This window comes from Teleopsis dalmanni, chromosome X, assembly GCF_002237135.1.
Source record: "Teleopsis dalmanni isolate 2A chromosome X, ASM223713v2, whole genome shotgun sequence".
Taxonomy (NCBI): domain Eukaryota; kingdom Metazoa; phylum Arthropoda; class Insecta; order Diptera; family Diopsidae; genus Teleopsis; species Teleopsis dalmanni.
The window spans coordinates 93682254-93705142 of record NC_051848.1 but is presented as its reverse complement, the minus strand read 5'-3'; the positions used below and the strand labels follow the sequence as shown (position 1 = coordinate 93705142).

The following is a 22889-nucleotide window of genomic DNA, read 5'->3' as shown; positions in this document are numbered from 1 at the left end:
GCAAAATATCTTGGCATATCGTTGGACGGAAAACTTCAATGGAAGGAACACGTAAAAAAGAAACGAGACGAGCTTGATATGAAGTTGCGAAAAATGGAATGGCTGATTGGCCGCAAATCTACACTATCTAGGCAAAATAAGATTCTGTTATACAATCAAATTTTAAAACCTGCATGGCCGTATTCTCTGAACTATGGGGAAGCGCTAGCCAAAGTAACGTCGAAATAGGTCCAACGTTTCCAGAACAAGATTCTACGGAACATTTTAAAAGCGCCATGGTTCATTAAGAATAGCGATATACACCGCGATCTAAAATTGTCCATAGTCACTGAAGAAATAAAAAGAAAGCAACAAGTCACAAACTGAGGTTGCAGCAACATGTAAACACAGAATCTGTTAACATCATAACCTCGTATGGACAACCCAGACGACTAAAACGGTGAAAAGTCGCTGACATGACATCGAATTAGAATCTATAGCAATTTGTTTAGAAAATTGCTTATTTATGTATTTATATTATTGATCAGATACAAGCTACTCATTGTTTATAATGTAAATAGTCGTACCAATAAAATCAAAAACAAAAATTAAAAAAATCTCATAAAATTCTTCCACTAAATTATTTGAGATCGAGGGTGTGATTTAACAATAAAAAAATTTTTAAATAATAATGTTAATGCATTGTTACGATCGTAATAGAAGTTTTTTGCTTCACTTGGGAGGACAGAAATATTTCATCATTTAAAGTTAGGATGCATTAATGCGCACAATAGAAATTTAAGGTCGGAGTGAATTCATAACTTATTGTTTAATAATAATATGCTCTACTGAACTAGTTACCATAAACAACGTGGCTGAAGGATCGTGGTATTACTTGTCTGATATAGTAATTAAGTCAAGCCACACTTTATCAAATGCTTGCGCTCCATCAAAAAAACCTGCAGTGCAATAAAGCTAAGTGTGTTTTGTTAGCGATTCTAAGGACCTGTTTAATTTTTTCATGCCGTTTGCGAATTGATGGTCTGGAATTAAATTATCTATCGGTAACGAAGTCAGGATTTTTTTTATTAAAAGTTTTTCGAACATTTTTGAGATTTGCGGCAATTGACTTATTGGTCAATATGATGTAGCCATTGAAGGCTTCTAGACTTCGGGATCAGACTTCGGGAGAATTAAGACGAACGCTGTGTCCGGCAAGATTTTTATTACTTTTTCATTTCTTTGGTCTTGTCCAGGTGCTTACCTAGATTAATGTTAGTTATAAGTTCTTTCAATTCCAAAAGCTCTATAATCGAAGGATTTTCTACGTCAGCTGAGATATATATGTATGTTAGGCTGGAAGTCATTGATTTGGGGATTTGGTTAAAAACATTCTGCCGGTGTAGTGTCAGATTAGTTCCTTTTTATTCATCGCAACGAGTCCAGGAAGTATCTATTTATTAAGAGAATTCCTTAATTCCCTTTGAATTGGGGCTTTACATTTCTTTACAGCTTTCAATAAGGAGTAATTATGTTCTTTTTGGTAAGCCAAGGCTTTCTACGAAAAACAATGTATATTAAATAAATTATGGAATGCTATATTTGTTGAAGTGAATAAGTGTTCAAACATGGACACGTATTTTGTATGTTAGTTTATTTTGAAAGATATATTCTCTAATCGCGCATGTAACCCAAATGTTATCTGCACTAAATATTATTTGTAAATCTTAATCCAATCATATGGTATGTTATATGTAATGTTATCTATTAAATATTGTTTGTGAAGGACATTGTTAGTTATTTAAGTATTCAATAAAAATTCCATTATTTGCTTGAATGCTTTGAAAGATAAAATTTTATTACTGTATGATGTTTTAATGTTAATACGATAACGAGTATGTGTATCAATATCGATAATTGTAATATTTTTATATCTCAGAAAGACATGCGCCTAATAATGCAGTCTAAAATCTAAAACACAGTCATAAAATACATTATCTGAGAATAACAATGTAAATTTCTATCATTGGTTTAAGGATAAATCATTCAACATGAGATTAAGTAGTATTTAATTTCAAAACGTTTTTACATTTGGTTAAGGAGCGCTGATTCTGAGCTTCACATTTGGCAGGACCCGAGTTCGATTCCTGGTACTTGCAGTCTCAAAAAATAATTATTTACGAATAATTAAATACAAGAATTATTTCCAAGACCACTGATGATGGGTATTTGGCAATACTCGAAACAGCTGTATGGTCAGCCAAACATTCAATTAATTAAAATAATATAAAAAATAAATTTTTGTTGTTGTATTTCACTACTGTTCGAAAAAAACCTCTTTATAAAATTTTTTTTCAATTTCAAGCTAAAATAGATTTTTATTGCTTCTAACATTTTATACGAAACCCTTCTAAACCCTAACTAGTTTTCGGACCAATTAATTGTTCGGAACATAATGAAGAAAATACTTACATAATATTTATAGCATTGAGCGTTTTATTAAGCAGTGGTTTAAGTAAGAAGATAAATAGAAGCTACAGAGAGCCGCTGTAAGTATGAGCTATGTTGTGATTTTTTTTAACTTAACATAAAATTCATGACCACCAATAGATATTTATACTTTATAAGTAGACGTGAGGTTAATGGTATTATATTTGTCGGTGTTGTACCGTGGTATACTTTATATAATAAATTCAGTCAGTTAGGCTTGGAATATCTTAATCTAAAAAATTGTTAATATAGTTGAAAATCTTTTAAAAATAAAAGAGGGGCAATGCTTTATGCTGAAATTGGGTTCTAGTAAAAATAAAAAATGAAACTAGTTTTTGTATGGGTATTCATTATACACATTAGGCACAATTCCGATTTCCCGTATATGCCCATTCGAAAACGGAGTTTAGTAAAGATAACTATTTTAAGCAATTTTTACCATTACCATACGTTATATGTCAATATAATAATTTTTTTGCGATTTTGAGTTTTGAGTTTGGAAATTTTCTCATAACGTTAGCTGTGCGCGCCTAGTTGTTGCTAATTATCGTTTAGGTAGTCATTGAAAAAATTGTTTATAATAGTTGGCGGCATGTGTAGTTTTTTTTTTTTTTTGGATTTTAATCAATGTAGAAGGTAACAATTTTGAATTTTGCTATCTCGAGAAGTAAGATATACCGACATATTGTTCAAACATGAAGTGTTCAAAATGACTACTGAATCGGGATCGCGTCCATATATAGTTTTAAGGCTATGTAGTGAAATAACTACACTAACTCTTAAACCAGAGATCTTAAAGGCACTTCTCACAAAATTATGGTTTTATTTTTTCATAGTACAATTCTTGAAAGTCGTTTAATATCTTCATATCTTCATATTGTCATATGCAGTTTCTTTCTCTTGCAGTAGAGAAAGAAACACACATGTTGAAATTTGAAAACTTCTTATTCTTGTTATTTAAAACTATATTTTGGCGTAAATTGCATTTTAATTGTGCCAGTTAATTATATATGGAATCAAGAACTAAAGGGAATTAAAAGGCACGTGCAACGCATTTTTTTACCTTTTTGCATGTAAGCCATAATTATTTTAAGTCTTGTTATATGTGATATTGAATTACTTTGTTCGCGTAGTCCAAAATATGCAGTTACACACTAAACTTTTTTTAAATTCATACTAATATAAAATTAATATATAATTTTTTTTGTTTATTTTCAGGTAAGCATTTGATACTTCTACTTAGGGTGCTTCTGTTGAATCAGTGCAAAACGAAGTAGAGCTTATCGATATAAAATGAACAAGTGGCAATGCAATGCAACCGACAATGCCGGGAGAATAAACAACAACGAACTTACATTTGATTTGACCGATATGCACAAATTATTCCGGATTGAAAGCGAAAATTAAGTAATGGACTTATTTTCTCAGTAATTTTTGGTTGTTTCTAAATAGTAAGAGCTATTGATTGGCACACACTCGAATTACGTTTCCAGTTTCTATTAGGTCCCAGTCTAATAGCTCCTATCGTGTTTCTGTCACTCAAACGTGACGAAGGATTGGCATTTGCGAGCGCAAATATTTGCTGAGCAGTCTTCTGTACATCATATTAGATAATAGCAAAACAAATATTTAGAAATTTATTTAAACTATTTTGATGTGCATTTTTTAATTGAAGATTAAAATTTTTAAACGGAAGTATTTTAACAGGGAAGCGCATGAAGCACTATCATGTGCCTCGGTCATGCATTTCATATTCAATAGCATGGGCTGCATGTGTTTCAATTTTAATTTAAAAATTTAAATATTTTCAATTGTAATAGTTAAGCGCCATGGAATTTGTTGAATATTTACCTAAACCTGCATTTCACTATGATAAAGAAATATTTTTTATGTCATACTGCAAAAAATACTTTATTTGGTTTCTCCACTAAATCTAAATCTGGTGTTCTTAAGTCACCTATGACGATTTATTATTTTTTCGACAAATTGCAAAGATTAAATTGCTAATATAAGTATAATATAATTATATTAGACTCCTAATCTCGGGAGTAATTATTCAGTAATTTTTAATGCATTATGGGAAGACTGTTTCGTTTCTACTTAACATATTCTAGGTGATATCAAAAAGTACTAAGAGTTTTCAATATTTAAAAAATTAATTAAAATTAAAAATTTAATTTTTAATACATATGTGTGAGGTTGTATCAGCTCTAATAAGCAGGTTGTAATGGAATGGAGAGTTAGATAATATTTGACAAAAATTTCTGAATAAAACTGCAAATAAAATTCGATATATTTATTTTAATGAATTTTTTTTTGCACATTTAAATAACAAGTTTATAAAATGTTTCAGAGTTTTGGGTGTTCTCTAAACCCGAAGTCCAGGGTAAACCTTCTCTACTTAGTCCTCGCTTATGAGAAAATCTTATATTTGTCAATGTATTCTTATCAACTTTAGTATTTAAATATCTTTATTCTTATGTAATAAATCAACATGAATCTGTTCAGATGTAGATATAGTTGTATTATTATAACTGGCTCTGATGTGATATTGGTTTATGTAGTAGAATTTTTTTTTAGATATTGTCATTTATTTCAAAGTCACTGCAAAAAATGTTAGATGTTTATAAATGCAGGTACTTTAAATTTGTTGGCACTAAGATACTATGCAAATCGATCCATTACCAGTTAGACGTACGGTTAATAATGATGTAGCTCTCTTAAGGACGGCATGCCCACATAAGCATGGATGACTGTATGGTCGGTTTCGATTTTTGTCCGTAACGCTCTTTTTTCAATAGTATTACGATATCATTCTAGTTTTCTATATGGTAAGGTATCAAACTTTTGCTTCGACGATTGTAATGATCTCCTGTTTGGGTGCTTTCTTTAGGTTATAAGACTGGGTTGTACTAAAATATTTTAACTGTGTTTTTAGTAAAGCTGGACATGCACATATCAAATATTTCATTGTAGGTATGTTCCATTTCCCGCAGTTATCGTTTTCAGTTTTTGTATAGTTTTGAGATACTGCCTTAACAGAAAATAGCGTTGCATGTTATGCCGGATCTTATTTAGTTTCTTTTATTTACCACCTTTATCGTACTATTCATTAATATATAATATAAACCAAAAACGTAAAGCTACAATTTTGTATAGAAGTATTGCGTTAGTGAAAATGTGGCAACATTTTTTCTTTGTTCTTTTAATAAGAAAGAGCATTCGTAGAACATATTTCAATTTTGCTATATAATTTTACTTTTGAATTCCGCTCGTTATCAACACTGCTAAACGTAAAGGACTAATCTACATTTGTCTGCATCAAATTCTCGATAAGCCTATGTTATGTGTAGGGTATAGAATTTCTTCAATACTTTTCATATTATTTCAATTTGTATCTGTGACGTTTGTTGTTATATTTTATAGTTAACCCGCTGTCTGATACTACATATATCTCTTCAACAATTTCAAATAATCAATCAAAATCCTTTTTACCTATACAGAATGGCGTATGTTATTTTTGTTGTCATGACTTGATTAATTTGTTGCTAATAAAATGCTTTCTATTGAGATACAACGTTCATGTTTGGTTAAAGATTATATTAAAATATAAATTTATTATAAGAATTCTTATAAAACTAATTTCATAAATTTTCTTCGAAAATGGAGAAAAAATGAAATTAGTTGAGAACGCAACCGTTGAATTTATTAAAATTTAATGTAAATTTAATGTAGCTACTTTATTAAAAGGTTGCTGAAGGCTATTTAGAAGCAACAAATTAGCAAGTGGGGAAAAAAAGATTGCTGGCAACTAATTGAAGACGCATTTCAACTAGAAAATTAAGAGCAAGTAAAATTTGTATGCAAATGAAAGCGTATCCTTAGGCGTGCTATGTGCGCTTGAAACTTCTGTTCAAGCTAAAAATAAACGAAAAGAAAAATCTATGGAAAACGAAAAATAATTTATTTAACATATAGTCGGAGCAGCGTTATATGGATGTATCTGTAGCTTAACTCCGTCAAAGTGCTTTGTTGCCGGCCGTAAATACTTTACGACTATGTTATGCCAACTTCAGTATCAGCAATAACAGCAACAGCCGAATAATCAAATTGTGTCTACATGTAGTTTAATAACGTAAATCCTTTCAAGGATGCTTTTGTATTCATATTATGTGTTGCTAAGCCCAAAGGATATGACATTGTAAAATTTAAATCGCGTGCTTAAATCCATAAAACTGATACTAAAATAAATAAATAAATAAATAATAATATACAATGGTGAAAATATAGCAAACTTCCACAAGCGTTATTAAAAATAATAAAGAAGATACAAAAAAGTTAACGGTTAACGAAATTAGTGGTACTTGTTATTGTTACCGAAATAACGAAACGATAACTAAGTAGGTATGTCATAAAATACCTTGACATTTTTGGCTCCGCCAATTGTTGTAAATTGTTTACGAAGGGCCTTGAAGGTTTGCCCGCCTGATTGCTCCTGAAGTGGCCTTACATTTTAGTTACTTATCAGTACGCCTTCAAATTTAGTTAACAGATTTGTTATTATTTTTTCTTTTGTTGCTTTATTTAGCCTTTCATTTCTTTTTTATTGGGGCCTTGGTTTCTTATGTGTCTCTAAAAAGTTTAAATCAATATTTTTGTGACAAGTACCAAGTAAATCTGAGTTTGATTTGACAAACTTAAAAGTTAATTGTATATATAACTAACTGATGTCACCAGCACATGAATCGTAAAATGCAGTCATGAAACTGGCACCAATGTGCTTTATATCTGATATAAAACTTAAAAAATATTTTTTATTTTTCACTCTAAAAATTTATTATTTTAATTATATTCGCATCTTAATTGACTAGTTGTATAATTTTTTACATCTTCATACTAGTAATATTAGTAACCATATGCAATTGAAGTATTATTTCATTTTAATTAGCGATATGTACATAGGTTATTAGTATTAATTGATCAGAACTCAGTTTAATGACTATATTCTTAATTGGACAAGCTGCTATTACCTACCACCTAAATAAAGATGTGAATAGAGGACGCCGATAAGTGTATGCCTTGTAAAATGCTAAGTGAAACTTCAGCCCATCTTATCTCATCGATGTGATTGAAAAAAGACTAGTTCCATATCTAAATTAAATGGATATTTTACTTCATGCCTTTCTAAATTTATGTCCTCATTACCATGCAATGCTTTTTCTCCTAACTTTTTTGTCATATCTTGTTAAGACAACGACTTCGTCATTCATTGTCAACACATTGTTTGGAAATGCTTATGTACAATCTAGCTGCTGTGAGCCTCGAGTAGTGGCATTTGATGAAATATGAATCCATTACTTCACACCTGTGAGAGAACAACAAGCCCGGGGTAGAGAGAATGGGTGAATTCCGGGGGTAGTGCTTCCAAACGACCACGAATTCAACAATCGGCTGGAAAAGTTTTGGCATCCGTATTTCGGGGTTTAAGTTAAATAATTTTTATAGACTTTTTTGAAAAAAGAGAAACAATAACATCATACTACTAGTAGTAGTATGTAGCATTCGTAGTAGTTGAAAACGAATAAAGACTATCCTTTAATCGTTTATACTACGTAGCACATAAACTAGTAGGTTTATAGTTGAGTTTTAAGCAGACTAGCACTTGAGCTGTTGCCGTATAAATTAAAGACTGAGATTTTTGTTTCGATCTGATAGTTTATTGTTCATATTGCTATTTATATTCAAAATTTCAATATATACAATAATATACAATAACTGAAATTAATACATCATCATATATAGTTTTTATAATTTAATATTAAATTAACATAATTCAATGCATATGCATAAATTTGCAGTATACAAAATAAAACTAAATAATTAACAAATTAACAAAAAATGCATTAATTTACAAAATTGACAAAATATTTATTAATTGTCTCACTTGTTAAGGCCAAATATTTTCGTTAGTGCACTGACAACGAAGAAGCTGATATTGCAATACTGCACTTTTGGTGATCAATGACTGACAATTATTACAACATAAATTTATACTGCAAACAAATATTAAATAATTTACTATGAAAACAAAAATTCTGCAGAACATAAAGGCCTAAGCCTTAACAGTATTATTTTTTATTCATATGTTTAAAACAGAAAATAATTATCCATACATCCATATCCATACATCATTTACTTAAAGGTAGGAACTAATATCGTAAACTTTATCTAGTGATTGCCTACTCATTTTATCCTTCTAATCTTATTGCGAGTTTTTGATATCGTAATTAGTAAATATTATTGTTATGCATAAATCCGGCTAAAAGCTCTCATTTATAATTTGTTGTCTATATATTAAGGTTTGGTTCAGATGTGTGCACAAATTCAGTCAGTCTATTCTATTAAGGGCACTGTGCAGTTCCGTTTAGCTTAAGGTTCCTTTAAAATTGGGCAGATTGCAATAAAGTGGTTAGCGCTTTTCGGTTCTTGTTTATTGTATAGGCTACAAACCAATAGGGCACAGCTAACATAGGGTAAGTAGGGTAAGCTTAATGAGTTTGGTACCAGATTATCAAATTGTGCGAATATATTTGACTGTATATTTATCATTAAAATTATCCTATGTCCTTATATTGTAAGGTAGTTCCCTGCATGTTTGTCTGGAGTAGCTTGTTTTGACCTTATAAATAAATCGGTGTCTATCAGCTTGATCTTATTTTTGGAGAATGCGCTGCTGCCAGTCAATCTAAAACTATCCATGTCTTCTAAATTCAGATTTTCTTCATGCACCTCGCCTAAATTTAATCATGCAGCAAAAAACGAACTCTTTGTACCTATAAGGTATGTCGCAACCTCTTTAGTGAGTCAGCTATTTAATTAGTTTATAACAGCGTTAATATATTTAATGTGGGATTTTAGAGTGCCGATATGTTGTGTTGATAAATCAGTTTCCTGGTAATTTGCGTAGTCCTGGTGTATTGGCCGGTAAACGAAAAATACGTTTGATAAAATAAGCCAGCAGTTTGTTCACCTCATTATACTTTTCAAAACTCCAAACTTGGGAAGTCTAATTTATAATTGAGTTGATAGGAGCTTGGAAAACTTTGTATTTGCCTGAACGTGCTACTTTGTCATTTCCTAAAGCTCTTCTCAATGTGCTGTTTGTTGCTAGTTTTGATTTTTTTAGCCTTTTATTAATGTGTTTCGAATCTTGCATTATATGATATCCAAATGCCTAAATACTTATATAACTGAACTACCTCCAATTGTTTTCCATTAAGATACCACTTTCGCTATGGCATTGTTAAAAGATATATCTCTATAGTTTTTGGATTTTTTGTGTCGCCTTTTTTGTACAAAGGGAAAAGAATCATGTACATTGTCGCTGATGTAGATATAGTTTAATGATAGTGGTATATTCTTAATAAATAGATCCGAAGTATTATTGATGAATTCTATAGGCACTCAATCCTCTCCAAAAGTTTTATTATCCTTACACTTGTGCAATATTTTTTAGCTTTCTGGAATTATTGTTCGAGTGTTCAGTGAGATATTTTCTCTAATGTTCTAAGTTTTAAGTCCAATTTCAGTTCAATTAAGACCTACTTAATTTAAGCCGTCTTTGAGGTCCGTTTTCATTCTAAAGATTTATCTAATTACTCTCTTTCTAAAAGTAACATAATTATACATATGGCTATTTATTATTCATCTAATATGCCCAACTAACTATAATATTTATTTAAATCAACTGATAAATTCATCTTATCACTTATTAAATTTATAATCATTATCGGATATAGCATTTTTCAGTGAATAAAGAAACCTACTATTTCTGAAAAAGCAGAAATTTCACTCTCTGAAATCGCTAATATTCAATAATATTGAATATATTGAAATCATCTAATATTGATAATATTTTCAATTTCAAATTTGACATAGAGTGAAAAAAATTTTTTTTTTTTTTTTTTTTATTATTTGAAACACAATATGTACAATAATATAAATACATGTTTCATTTGACTACGACTAGTTCATACAAGAACTATCAAGCAGTTTTGTTACATTTCAGAATACTTATTAGAATTGTGAAGTTGTCAAAGACTTAGTGTTAATAGTAGTAATCTAAATTATTATTAGACTACTAATTCGGGAGTAGATCTGAAGGCTTTGTTCGTTTAAGTCTTCTCAGCGGGCCAGATGTATTAGACAGATGGTTGATTGTCTCGTTTGGATGTTGTTGTAATCGTTTTTGGTGCTTTACCGCGAACTTTTGGATTACTGCAGCCACAGATTCGATCTTCAAGTCCCGATGGAGGTCAGTATTCCTAATAAACCACGGAGCGTTGACTAAGTTTCTAAAAACTTTGTTTTGAAAGTTTTGAATGATTTGAATAGTGGATTTTGGTGCACATTCCCATAACTGAATTCCATACGTCCACGCCGGAGCTAAGACTTGCTTGTATATCATTAATTTATTGTTTAGAGAGACGGGTGATTTTTTCCCAAGAAGCCAATATAAATTTTTGTATTTGGATTCTAGTTCAACTCGTTTTTTCTTTATATGTTCTTTTCATTTCAACTTAGCATCTAAGTGCATTTAGTTGTGTTTGAGTATGGTATTCGAGCACTGCACATAGTTATCGGCAAATAGTCAATTTTTTTGTTTGTGAAGTTTACATGGACGGATTTCGTTTGGTTGAGCTCAATTTTCCATTTTTTAGTCCAACTAATAATTTGATCAATGGAATGTTGCGTTGCTTCTGTTGATTCGTTTATGGTGTTTCCAGTGGTAAGGATCGCTGTATCATCTGCAAACGTGGCAATAACACTTTCTGGTGGGACTTGTAGGTCGGCTGTGTAAATTAGGTACAGAATTGGGCCAAGTATACTTCCCTGTGGTACTCCGGCTTCAATTGGTTCAAGTGTTGAGTACGCACCTTTATATTTCACTCTGAAGAATCAGCAAGATAAGTAGGACCACATCCTTTCGGATATTTGTCTCGAAAACCACTATTCAATCTTATGCACAAGTCCTTTGTGCCAAACTTTATCAAAGACTTTCGATACGTCTAGGAAAACTGCAGTGCAAATTTTTTGTTCAGAGCACTTGAAGCTCTTTCGATTTTGTCGTATATTCTGTGTATTTGTTCTACAGTAGAATGCTTTTTTTGGAACTCAAACTGATGACTCGGAACTATTTGATTTTCTGTGAAAACAATCTGTATTCTATTAAGGAGAATTCGTTCAAAGATTTTTGATAAAACGGATAATAAAGAAATTGGACGATACGACGAAACTTCATTAGCAGGTTTTCCTTGTTTGTGTACCATAAGTACTTCCGCCACTTTCCAATAAATTGGGAAGTGTCTTAAGCGCAGAGCTGCATTAATTATTTTGCATAGTTTGATTATTCCTTTATTAGGGAATTGGTTTAAGATCTCAGCGGTTATCTGATCCCAACCAGGAGCCTTTTTTAGTTTCATATTTCTTATTTCATTTTTTATTTCTCTTAGCGAAGTTGGTTGTATTGCTTGGTTTAATGGATTTAAATTAGACGTAGGAAGATTATTTCCATCATCATTTAGTATAAATGTTGCTTTAAGAAATTTTGCGAATAAATCTGCTTTTTCTTCGTCACTTTTGGCCCATGATGTGCCATCTGCTTTAATAGGAGGATTATGTTTTATAGGTTGTTAGGTTGTGCTTTCACGGCTTTCCACAGCGTATAATCTGTGCGTTTCTCATAAGAAAGGCTTCTAAGATTCTGTTGTATCTTATCATTTTTAACATTATTGATAAGTTTTCGTAGTTGTGCAGTTTTCCTATTTAATTCCGTTTTGTCAGTTGGTGATCGTGTTTGTTGCCATTTTTACGCAATTTCCTTTTTTCCCATATTAGTTTATTTATTTCTTTTGGAAGAGTTGGTCTAATCTGGTGTTTAGAGAACTGTGAAGTACTCATCCATGCTGATTTTTGAATCTGTTGTGTAAATAGAAGAACTTCGTTATCCACTTCAGTCGCTGAGTTTAGATCAGAGTTAAGATTAAGAGTGTTTTCAAGATGCAGCCTAAAGTGAAAAAAATAACAATGGAATATTTTCTATATATGCTCAAATCGTAAACATACTTTCTTTAATTAATTCTCTAATTGAAAAATGTGTCTATTTTCCGAACAGATAAATATTTATTTTGTATTTAATGCTACTAGGAAAAACTTTGGTAACTACTGACCCTCTTGTTGTTATGCAAGAAACCTATTGTTTGAGTGTTTGTTGAGAACGGTGAGTGACAACGCTGGTTTAACTAAAAGTTTGAGTAACTACTGCTAGTTAATTTTACTAGCATGTTGTTGTTGTTGCTGTAACCCATACAGAAAACTTACTTTTGAGTTTTCTTGGGAAAGGTGAGTGATGATACTAGGCCATCTAATAAGTTGCGTGACTTCTGGACATAGAACCAGTTGCTCTTGGAGCAAGCATAATCACAGCGATCTTGTATTTTTGCAGTAGCAATAAGCAATACTATTATTTATCGTCATTTGAATTGAAATGGAATACAAAAGAAGGAAACTTTAGTTATTTCAAGATGTCAAAACTTATAGGTTTTGAGTTTTAATCATCGAGTTTTTGAGTTAATATGAGTATTAACACTGAAGATAATAACATATTACCCCTACGTCACTGAAAGTGTCTTTAGAGATAAAAGCAATATCAAATGTCAGTCTAAATTTAAAAACAAGCACCTGTAGAATAGTGGCAGAAAGTACAAAAAGACATCTAAAAATAGATGTCTCTTGCGATAATTAAGTTATTTGTTATTTGTGTAGGAGCTCAGGCAATCATATTTTACATTTTATAACTCTAATAGTCTGTGGCGTCTTGAAGGCACCGTTTCATTGTTGCAGTACACTTGCTACTCTGTTTTCTGCTTCCGTGATGCAAACCGTATTGTAGTACTGGATATGTGGATTTTACGAATTCATGGCATATATGTACGTAACATTTATATGAAAGCAAAGGACTTCTTTTCTCTCGTCAGCAATATCTGCGTCAACACTGCTAAGTGGTTAGTACATGCTGTTGCGTGGGATTTTACAAAATTGGAAATGCTGCCAATTAATTTAGTTTGTGGTATTTTGCTATATTGTGAAATATTTTATTTATTTTAGTATATAAATGCATTTTATCTTATTTCTTCGTATTTTGAAATTATTTTATAAACTATTCTTGGAAGCAGCAAACGGTCATTCCATCAATAGAATTTCATGCACTAACAAAGGATATTGGGCTTCTTCCTATTTTATATAAATTTCATTTTGCATATGATTTTGGGCTGGAATGACCTAAGGGGAACTGCAACTGAGTAATGCAAAAGTTAAAAATTACTCTTTTGCAAACATTACAAAAACATTGCATGTTACGGTCTTTGCGGCCCCTTGACATTTCGGTTACTTATAAATCAATTATTCTGAGAATTATTTCACTGCTACTGCCTACAGTATGAGAAATATTGCCCCTGACTATGCTTAATTTGAAGGTATACGTTAAAACTACCAATGCCAAAGTGTCCACTTTAGTCAGTGGAAAAAAATTTGAATTTAAATTGCAATTTTTGCAGGATAATTTCAACACCTTTTCTGGGTGAAGTTGCTATCAGTTTTGCTGCAAAAGCCAATAGGCCACAGCGTACACTGGTAAAAGTCGCTACTTGTAGAGGAACTGTATCTTTTAAATTAATTTTTTTCCTTATTATAATTGCAGTACATCATTCGCTGATGTTTTCATCAAAGAATGTAAATTATATATTATTTTTTTATCCTCGCATTTATATTTGTACTTCCCTTATTTACGTTTTTATCGTCAAGTTCGTTGCACACAGCGCTCCATAAATGCGCTGTAGTAGCGCAGTTTCTTCAATGAGCTCCAAGCTAGAGTTGAACAAACTTTTAACAATTCAGAGAAAAAAAGTAAATAATAAAAAAATTATTTTATATATGTATATATTTTGTTTATATAAAAAGTAAAACAAATTAAAATCCAAGGCGAATTGCTGCTGAACTTGACTTGACAAAAGGCGCTTACTACTGCTTCTTCCACTTCAAACACATTCCACACATGCCTTTTACGTAGCGCTACAATCATAAGTTCAGTGATGTTAGTTCTGCACACAGCTATATATATACATCTTGAGTACTCTAAAACGTGAACAACCTTATTTCATTATTGACTATTTTATAGCATGAAAGCTTTATAACATGAACAATAAACGTTCAAATTTTTTGATGTATTTTGTATTGATCTCAAATAATTTTTTGAACTTGGAGAATCCTCTAATAGCAAATTATGCATTTGATTTGTGGATGCAAGTAAAAAGAAAAATATTTCAGTTACCTGTATGTTTGACATTGAAAGAAAAAACTAAAATTCTCGATTTTTTACAAAAAAAGGTCGAGTGTGACGTTTTTAGCAAAGAAATATGATGGTGCTAAATCAACAATTTGTGGCATTAAAGCGAAAAGACAAGTCATTTTATAATGCGTAAACAACACATTTTGTAGGCCTCAAAAAAAAAAAAAACCTTGCGTACCTCATAGAGAAATCTCATTGTCGTTAGTTTATCTGTATGCGAAATAAGAACTGGTTAGTAAGTGCTCTAATGTTGAAAGAAAAAGCCAAAAAATTGCATTCAAAATTTAAGAAAAAGGAAGGTGATTTTTACGCTAGTGGTAGATGGCTTCACGAATTCAAAAACAGATACGGTATTCGACTTCTACAAATATCTGGCGAAGATAATGCGGATGATGATATTGAACATGAGGACGAATCCGACGAAGACTGCATCTTAGAGATCCAGAGAAAATTATACCAAGTGAAGCAGTTGAAATTTACAACAAAATAGTACAATGAACCAGTCATGAAGGCGTCGATAAAAATGATATGAATTTACTTAGACTTATAAGGAAGAAAGCTGTGTTTCAATTATTAGAAAAAAAGGAGAACCCAAAAAAAGATATGTATATATATATATATATATAGATTATATAGATATAGATTATATATAGAGTAGATTTTGCATAATGTAGAAACTGTTCAAATTTTTTTTTTGAGATATACATTAAGACCGAAAAGTTTTCGGAAATTCTCATTTAAAATTCGCGCGCTGTATATTTTTCGATATTTTAAGTTTATGTAGTTTGGCAGCACTGTCCTTAATTACTATGCCAAAAATGAGCGCGATCTGTCAGACAGTTCGTTTACGGCAGCTGTTGAAACCAGTTCACCTCAGTAGGGCGTTGCGAAAAAAACAATGGAAAAAAATATTGAACAAAGAGTTTGCATCAAATTTTGTGTTTCGAACGAAATTTCGTGTGCAGAATCGTTGCGAATGCTACAAAAGGCTTATGGGGAATCAGTTTTATCGAAAACTCAAGTTTATGAGTGGTACAAAGCCTTCCAGGACGGTCGTACGACCGTCGAAGACATTTCGCAACGCACTACTGAGGTGAACTGGTTTCAACAGCTGCCGTAAACGAACTGTCTGACAGATCGAGCTCATTTTTGGCATAGTAATTAAGGACAGTGCTGCCAAACTACATAAACTTAAAATATCGAAAAATATACAGCGCGCGAATTTTAAATGAGAATTTCCGAAAACTTTTCAGTCTTAATGTAGGTATTAATGTTTTCGTTGATGTAATGTATGACATAGTATTCCTTAGTAAAATCCTATGAATAGACAAATTTATTCACCAAACTTTACAAAGTTTATTCTAAGAAACATTGGAAACTAACAAAAAACTTAGTGCGTTATGCGTTTTTTTTTTATGAATTTTTCGAGTTTAGTGAATAATTCAATACACTCTAACATATTCGAATGTGAATGTGGGAGATTGTAAAAAGTGTGTGTGAAGCGTTCTTGTATATCGAAAATATTGAATCATATTTGCTTTATATTTGGAACGTTAAAAAGTGTTGCAACTTCAGTCTGGGTAATTAATAATATTTTTTGAATTTCTGCCTATCCATCAACAAACTCCTGAGTTGAGTGCTGTACACGCCACAACTCACCAACTGAGTTGTGGATAAACTAAAGGAGGATTGAAGACATTCAACAAAAAAAATAGTGGTAAATACAATCAAACTACTGCAGATATACGATATGTGATGAACCATTATATCATTAGCATATTAAAAATTTTTATGAACAGATAACATATAAGAACTGTCTGTTATAAATAATATATTAAATAATAAAGAAAAAGGTTTATGGTATATTTAGGGATTCAATGCATATGTCATTGACATATAGACGGCTTTCGGTAAAGCGAACAATTATTTTCTGGCTACAGCTGTTATATTATATCGCACTTAATTACTTAATCTGTTCATTTATAAATTGATTAATATAGTTATCTCTTAATTATCTTTATACCTTTATTTGAAGATTGGTAGATATTTTATTTTACATTATTACGTGTTAAAATGTTGCAATACTTGATCATCTATCATTGATTTTTATGTAGGTAATTCGCTGGACCTAGCAAAGAGGTTTGTATACTAAATTCTCAGTATAACAATGAACTCTCTAAAAATTAAAATATTAAGTAATTGTTGTAAATAACAAAAATTTGGAAATAAAAGATAGTACATATTCTTCTTACTTTTACTTTTATTACTTAGGTATAAGTTTTCCTACCGAAAATTCATATATAGTGTATATATAAAAAGCTCAGAAGACGATAAAAATTGATTTAAATTTGGGTTAAATATTATATTATATAGTTAACATATTTTGTTGCTTATTTTTAACGTTATTCTCTGTAAAAATTTTGTGAACAAAATTCTATTTAAATTCCTTATGCGAACTTTGTTACTTTTTTTAATAAATTTTGCATGGCTTTTTCTCCATTTTCCCACACAGTCTTTGAAATTGTAAGAATTTTTGAGTATATGAAAAACATTACTGAAATATTTTGTACTAATAATATGTGGTGGAAAGATGTGAAATAAACTTGCTTTAACCGGAAAATACATGCATTGGCCATGTAATATGCGATTTTATTAAATGCTTCAATTTCCCCCCTCAGAATAACAACAACAATATTTAGCTTTTGTCAAACAGAATTCATATCGTGTACTGTCTGTCCGTATGTCAAAAAAATTAAATATGAAAATATTTTGATAATATAAAGACCACCTCTTTACGACTTCACCTGACCAACACGAGCGCGTTGGCAAATACAGATTCCAAAAATTTACACCAACTACGTAGTGTACAAGGCCAGAAGTGTTTGCTTCACAAATGAAATAATTCTCTCTTCACTTCACTAGCTACTCTTTTGTGGCTGGTATGTACATTTAAAATTCGCTAATTCGCTATCCACAATCCACAATCCAAACACACAGAACTTCCAAGAATACAACACAGCATAACGCAATACAACAACATAGATTGACTACAGCGCGACAGTTAACAGCTGTTTATGGATGGTACGTTGTGCACAAACAACAAACATGAAACAACAAGCCACAAGCCACAAGCAGAATTTGTAAGCACATCAACTGAACTGGCAAACAGTGAGAGTCAAAACGATGGCACTTCAGTTGCGAAAAATTTTCAACGACATCAGTCGCCATCAAATGATGAAACTGTGTTCATCTCGCGGAATCTCAACTCTACTGAATGTTGTAACCAACGATCAACGACTTAGAATTGACACCTGTCGATATCTTATGCAAATTTTGTCGCGCCGTATAACAGGCGATTAAATACGTCAATCGCTCAAGATTTTGAATTTTTCGAAATAATATTTTAAAAATTCTGAAAAAAAATACAATTCGCATTTGAAGTGAAAGTGCATGAGGGAAACCACGACAAAGTGTAATAAAAATAATAAAATTAAAAATATTCCCAACGAATTTCCAGTTAAGCGAAAAGTTTTTCGAAAACTTATCGCGTGAAAAAAGTTCGTTTTAAAAATAAATTAAGTAAAAATTATTATACTAAAAAATTTGAACTTTTTTCTTCGAATTGTTTAACAATTTTGCGTCTCTCTCTATATATATGTGTGTAAATGTGTATGTGTGTGTGTGTGCTATGTTTTAACTTTCTAGAATTTTTGCGTCAACTTCGAGCGGCGAAAACGGCAAATTGTAAAAAAAAAGAGGTAACAGAACTGGCGAAAACCGCATCCGAGTCGAGTACAAACAATTAGAGAAAGTTGTTTTTGTTGTATTTTATGTATTTTTGCTTTATTTTTGATTTACTCATTTATTTTATTTTAATTCAGCAACTTTTTATTTTGTTGGATATTCCATTTGAAAATTGGAAAATAGTTAAAAAAAGTTATTACGTCGAGGACTATGGTGTAGCCGTTAAGAGTCGAAACCGTTGAAATTTACATAATTTTCACAGTTTTTAACGTTCGAAATTATTTTCATTTCAAAAACAAAATTGTTTTTAAATATTATTCACACTTGAATAGTTTTTATTAGAGCTTCAAATATTAATCGAAGCTTTTAACTTTTTCGTATTTCGATATGAGCCACTCGAGAGCTACTCGGACGACTTAACAACTTTACACCTTGAAACCTTGACAGTACTAGTTTTTTACAATACTTTGAAAAAAAAAAAAGAAATGGAGTTAAGGAGTACGAAAGCCGACTTTCTCCTTTCCATTCCAGATCACTTTAAGTGTTTGTCTTGTAATCCATTCCATGATGAGAGGATCCAGCTGTATTAGTTATGAACTAACTTTGTAATTTGATATTTCTAATGGCATTTTGCAGACTACAAAATGTCAATATCTTTAAACAAAGTGAACTTATCTTGCAGTGTAAAAGAGAACATAACACTGCTGCCACAGACCTCAGACCTAAGACTGCTGCATTAACTTCCCAGATTATTCTTGAGCTTAACAATTCATCAAAAAAAAAAGTTGTATTCGAAAATATAAGTTTTTCTCAGTACTAAACCTTCAACCAATAATGGAGAGGGAATAGTAAAGGTTACGATATTTACTTCACTTTATTTCATCAAACAAAGAAGTACAAAGAAGCTAGAATGTTATCTTACAGTTCTGCATATAATTTCAATCGGCTCACTCAAGTAAAGTGACTTTGAGAACGAATTTCCGTCATTTAGAAATGGAACAGCTTAGGTGCTTATGGGGTGTTATGGTGTTATGTACACCTTTTTGACATTATTGACATGGGTAGTGGGTAGAATATTATAGTAAGTTAATAGGTTGTCGCTGCAAGAGCTGAAGACATTTCAATTATAATTCTAAAATTTTGTAAATAAATAAATAAAACACTTCTTCAAGAATGAAGATTCATTAATACTATTAGTAAAATATATAATTACATCTTTTGGTTTGGTTTAATTTTATTAGATTTTGTAAAAACACTTGTGTGAGCACTTTGCATTCATTAATAATTATTCATTTATATTTTGAAGTGTATCTATTTACACTAATTTTAGTACCTTATCTAAGCTATATATTATATATTATAATAATATACTAATGGTTATATGTGCTAATAAACCAAACAAAACCATCGATAAACTGTTTTCTACAGTTTCTTTATATTGTCTTCGAATTAAGTTTATGGGCATTCTGTAGAATTTATCCTATCACTGCTGTCTGTCTTGTTAAGCAATTAAAGTATTTCTTTTATAACTGGAAAATGAAACTAAAATGCTTGCTTACACACTAACAAAAAATTCTCTTTGTGTTATCCATCACAAGTTCCTTCACTTTACATTTCTGATGCCTTTTTTCGAAACAGCGTTTATCGAGGTTTTCGAATTACCATCCATGGCAGACAGTTTTCATCTCTTGATGAAAATCAAATTTTTATTTAAGTTTAATATAAGAAAATAATTCGATGAAGCTAGTGAATATAATGATGCATTCAGTTGTTTTACTTAAATAGTTTGAATTTAACAATTTTATTATAATTGTTGTCATAACAGTACTTTTATTCTTATACATAACTAAGCACATGTTTCATTTCTATTAGTGTATATCTGATTTTTTTGGGTCTTACAATTAAGTACGTATTTTATTAAAAAAGTTTTTGACGCTTTATGAAACTCTATTAGAGGTAGGAAAAATTTTGCTAGCTTTGGGATAGTTAGCAACTTTTAATCTCTTCAGATGTGTATCAGTTCGATCGCCCTTATTGTCCTCCGTTAACTTGCGCGGAAAGTGGCTTGCTGTTTCAAGTTGGTACTGACGAGTGCTTTTAAATTATTTGTATACTGAAATGCACCGGACATTTTTTAAATATATCTTTTGATATATTATATGCTTTTCTTCATTAAAACTCTTCTAGAATTAAATTTATTATTATTATATTTTAATTATAAAGGACTAGTTTCTGTTATAATATATTTCATCAATTAATATCTTATCTTTGCATAAGCATTTGAGAGATTCGGAAATTTCAGAATGAAGTGAATCCATTCGGGATTTACCTGTTTCAATTTGGGGTATTCCTTCCGATCTCTTGTTACCTTTGTTGAAGCTCTAATGGTATTATCTCATTAAATTAACTTTTAATTGTTATCAAACTTTGCTTAAAGTTTGTTTTGTATTGTTATTACTTAAATATTAAATGAATTGTCTTCCAAAACTATTTCTTACTTAGAATATGTAGACTAGGGTGTCATTAAGGTATATGGGCAATTTTTTTTTCGTAAAATCGGTTGACGGCACCCCCCAAATCGGTTCATTTTACTAAAAAAACAATCTGTGTGAAATTTTAGTTCAATTAGATAAGTGGAAATGGTGCCCCAAGAGCCTCAAAGATTGGAAAATAACGATTTTTTCCATAAAATTCATCTTTGATTGCTTATATCTCCGACATATTTAATTTTACATAAAAACTGTAATGTAAAACTGTAAAAAACTGAAATCCCCCTATTAAATTTAGGTAAGTTCAATGAATGAATTGTCTACTAAATTTGCTACAAAATAAGTCCAATACTTATACAGTTATATACATAAGTGAGTTTCTGTATTATTCATTGGAATGCGAAGTGAATTTTAATTCAAAGTGATTACATTAAAAAGTGTAGAAGTATGAACGCCCAAATGTTGAACTATTTCAACGATTTCAGAAGTTTTGGCCGAAAATAAACGTTGATAACTTTACAGTCGGCTTAGAAAATGAAAAAGTAAGAAAATCGTTAAATATGGATGATGTGTTACGAATTACAAGTTTCCTTTATAAGATTCGTAAGAATAACCAACCAAGAGATGATTATAGGGAACTTCTGGAACTTGCATTAATGTTTTTAGGAAAAAAGCCGAACTGTATCATAAAGTTTCGACCTCCTGGAGCTATACATCATGCAAGATGGATGGTGAAAGTCATGCATGTATTAAAAATATTTTTATTAAGGAAAGAGTTCAAATTATCTACAGAAGAAGAAAATGCTCTTTGCGATATATGTATATTTATTACTAAAGTGTATGTTGAAGTATGGTTTAATGCTTTGTCATCAGTCAAAGCTCAGTTTCAAGATTTTAATCTTCTTTCTATTCTCAGTCAATATTAATAAAATTGTATTTGGTATTTAAGCTCAAAGCTTGTTCATTTTGCTTTTTTGGATTTTAATATATCACCTGAGACAAAGAAAAAGATGGTTTCAAATTTGAATATAGATAGTGATGACAAGGAAGTCAGGAGAGTATCAATAGATCGCGCAAAAATAACTTTCCAAGTTGTAATAAGGATACTTTGCTCCAGCAACTTTAACTAAAATAATAAATATTATGTCTGACAAACCTAGAATTAGTACTTTTTTATTATTAGAAAGATTAAATTTTGGAAATATTGAATTTATTTTAAATTTTTTAGAAATATCAAATTTTTTGTAAAGCTGAAGCGGACAATTACATTCATAGTACTTTCAAAGCTAGCAATCGGGTGACTTCAACTTATTTTTTGTTTTATTCAATAACTATTAGAAATACAGAAAAACTTTGTATGAGTGAATTGTTTATTTTTAATAGATCTATAACTTTTAGTTTTTATGTAAAATTAAATATGTCGGAGATATAAGCAATCAAAGATGAATTTTATGGAAAAAATCGTTATTTTCAATCTTTGAGGCTCTTGGGGCACCATTTTCATTTATCCAATTGAACTAAAATTTCACACAGATTATTTTTTTAGTAAAATGAACCGATCTGGGGGTGCCGCGGACAATTTTCCGACTTTCGAAAATTAATGGCACCCTAATGTAGACGTTCAATATTGGTGCTACAATAAAGTAAATATTTGCTATATAAAATATATTATTATTAATATATTATTTGTTTATAATATTTATCTTAATCTTTTTCTTGTTTTTTTTATTGGTTTATTAGTGTTTATTACGATAAAAACATATCATGTTTAACAGCAAATG

At 30.7% G+C, this 22889-nt stretch overlaps 1 protein-coding gene across 9 annotated transcripts in view; it reads left to right on the top strand.

Annotated features, from left to right (window-relative positions):
- The first annotated feature begins 3705 nt into the window (after positions 1-3705).
- Positions 3706-22889, top strand: part of LOC119687602 — a 51490-nt gene continuing 32306 nt past the window's right edge. For 3 of the 9 annotated variants that reach the window (XM_038101978.1, XM_038101977.1, XM_038101972.1), the window contains exon 1: positions 17990-18633. In XM_038101978.1, coding sequence (XP_037957906.1) covers positions 18059-18235 — 177 coding nt within the window. In that variant the 5' untranslated portion in view covers positions 17990-18058 and the 3' untranslated portion in view covers positions 18236-18633. Of the gene's footprint in view, positions 3877-17989; positions 18634-22889 lie in introns of those variants that run through there. The other 6 variants (XM_038101974.1, XM_038101973.1, XM_038101979.1 and 3 more) reach the window with 3 other exon arrangements.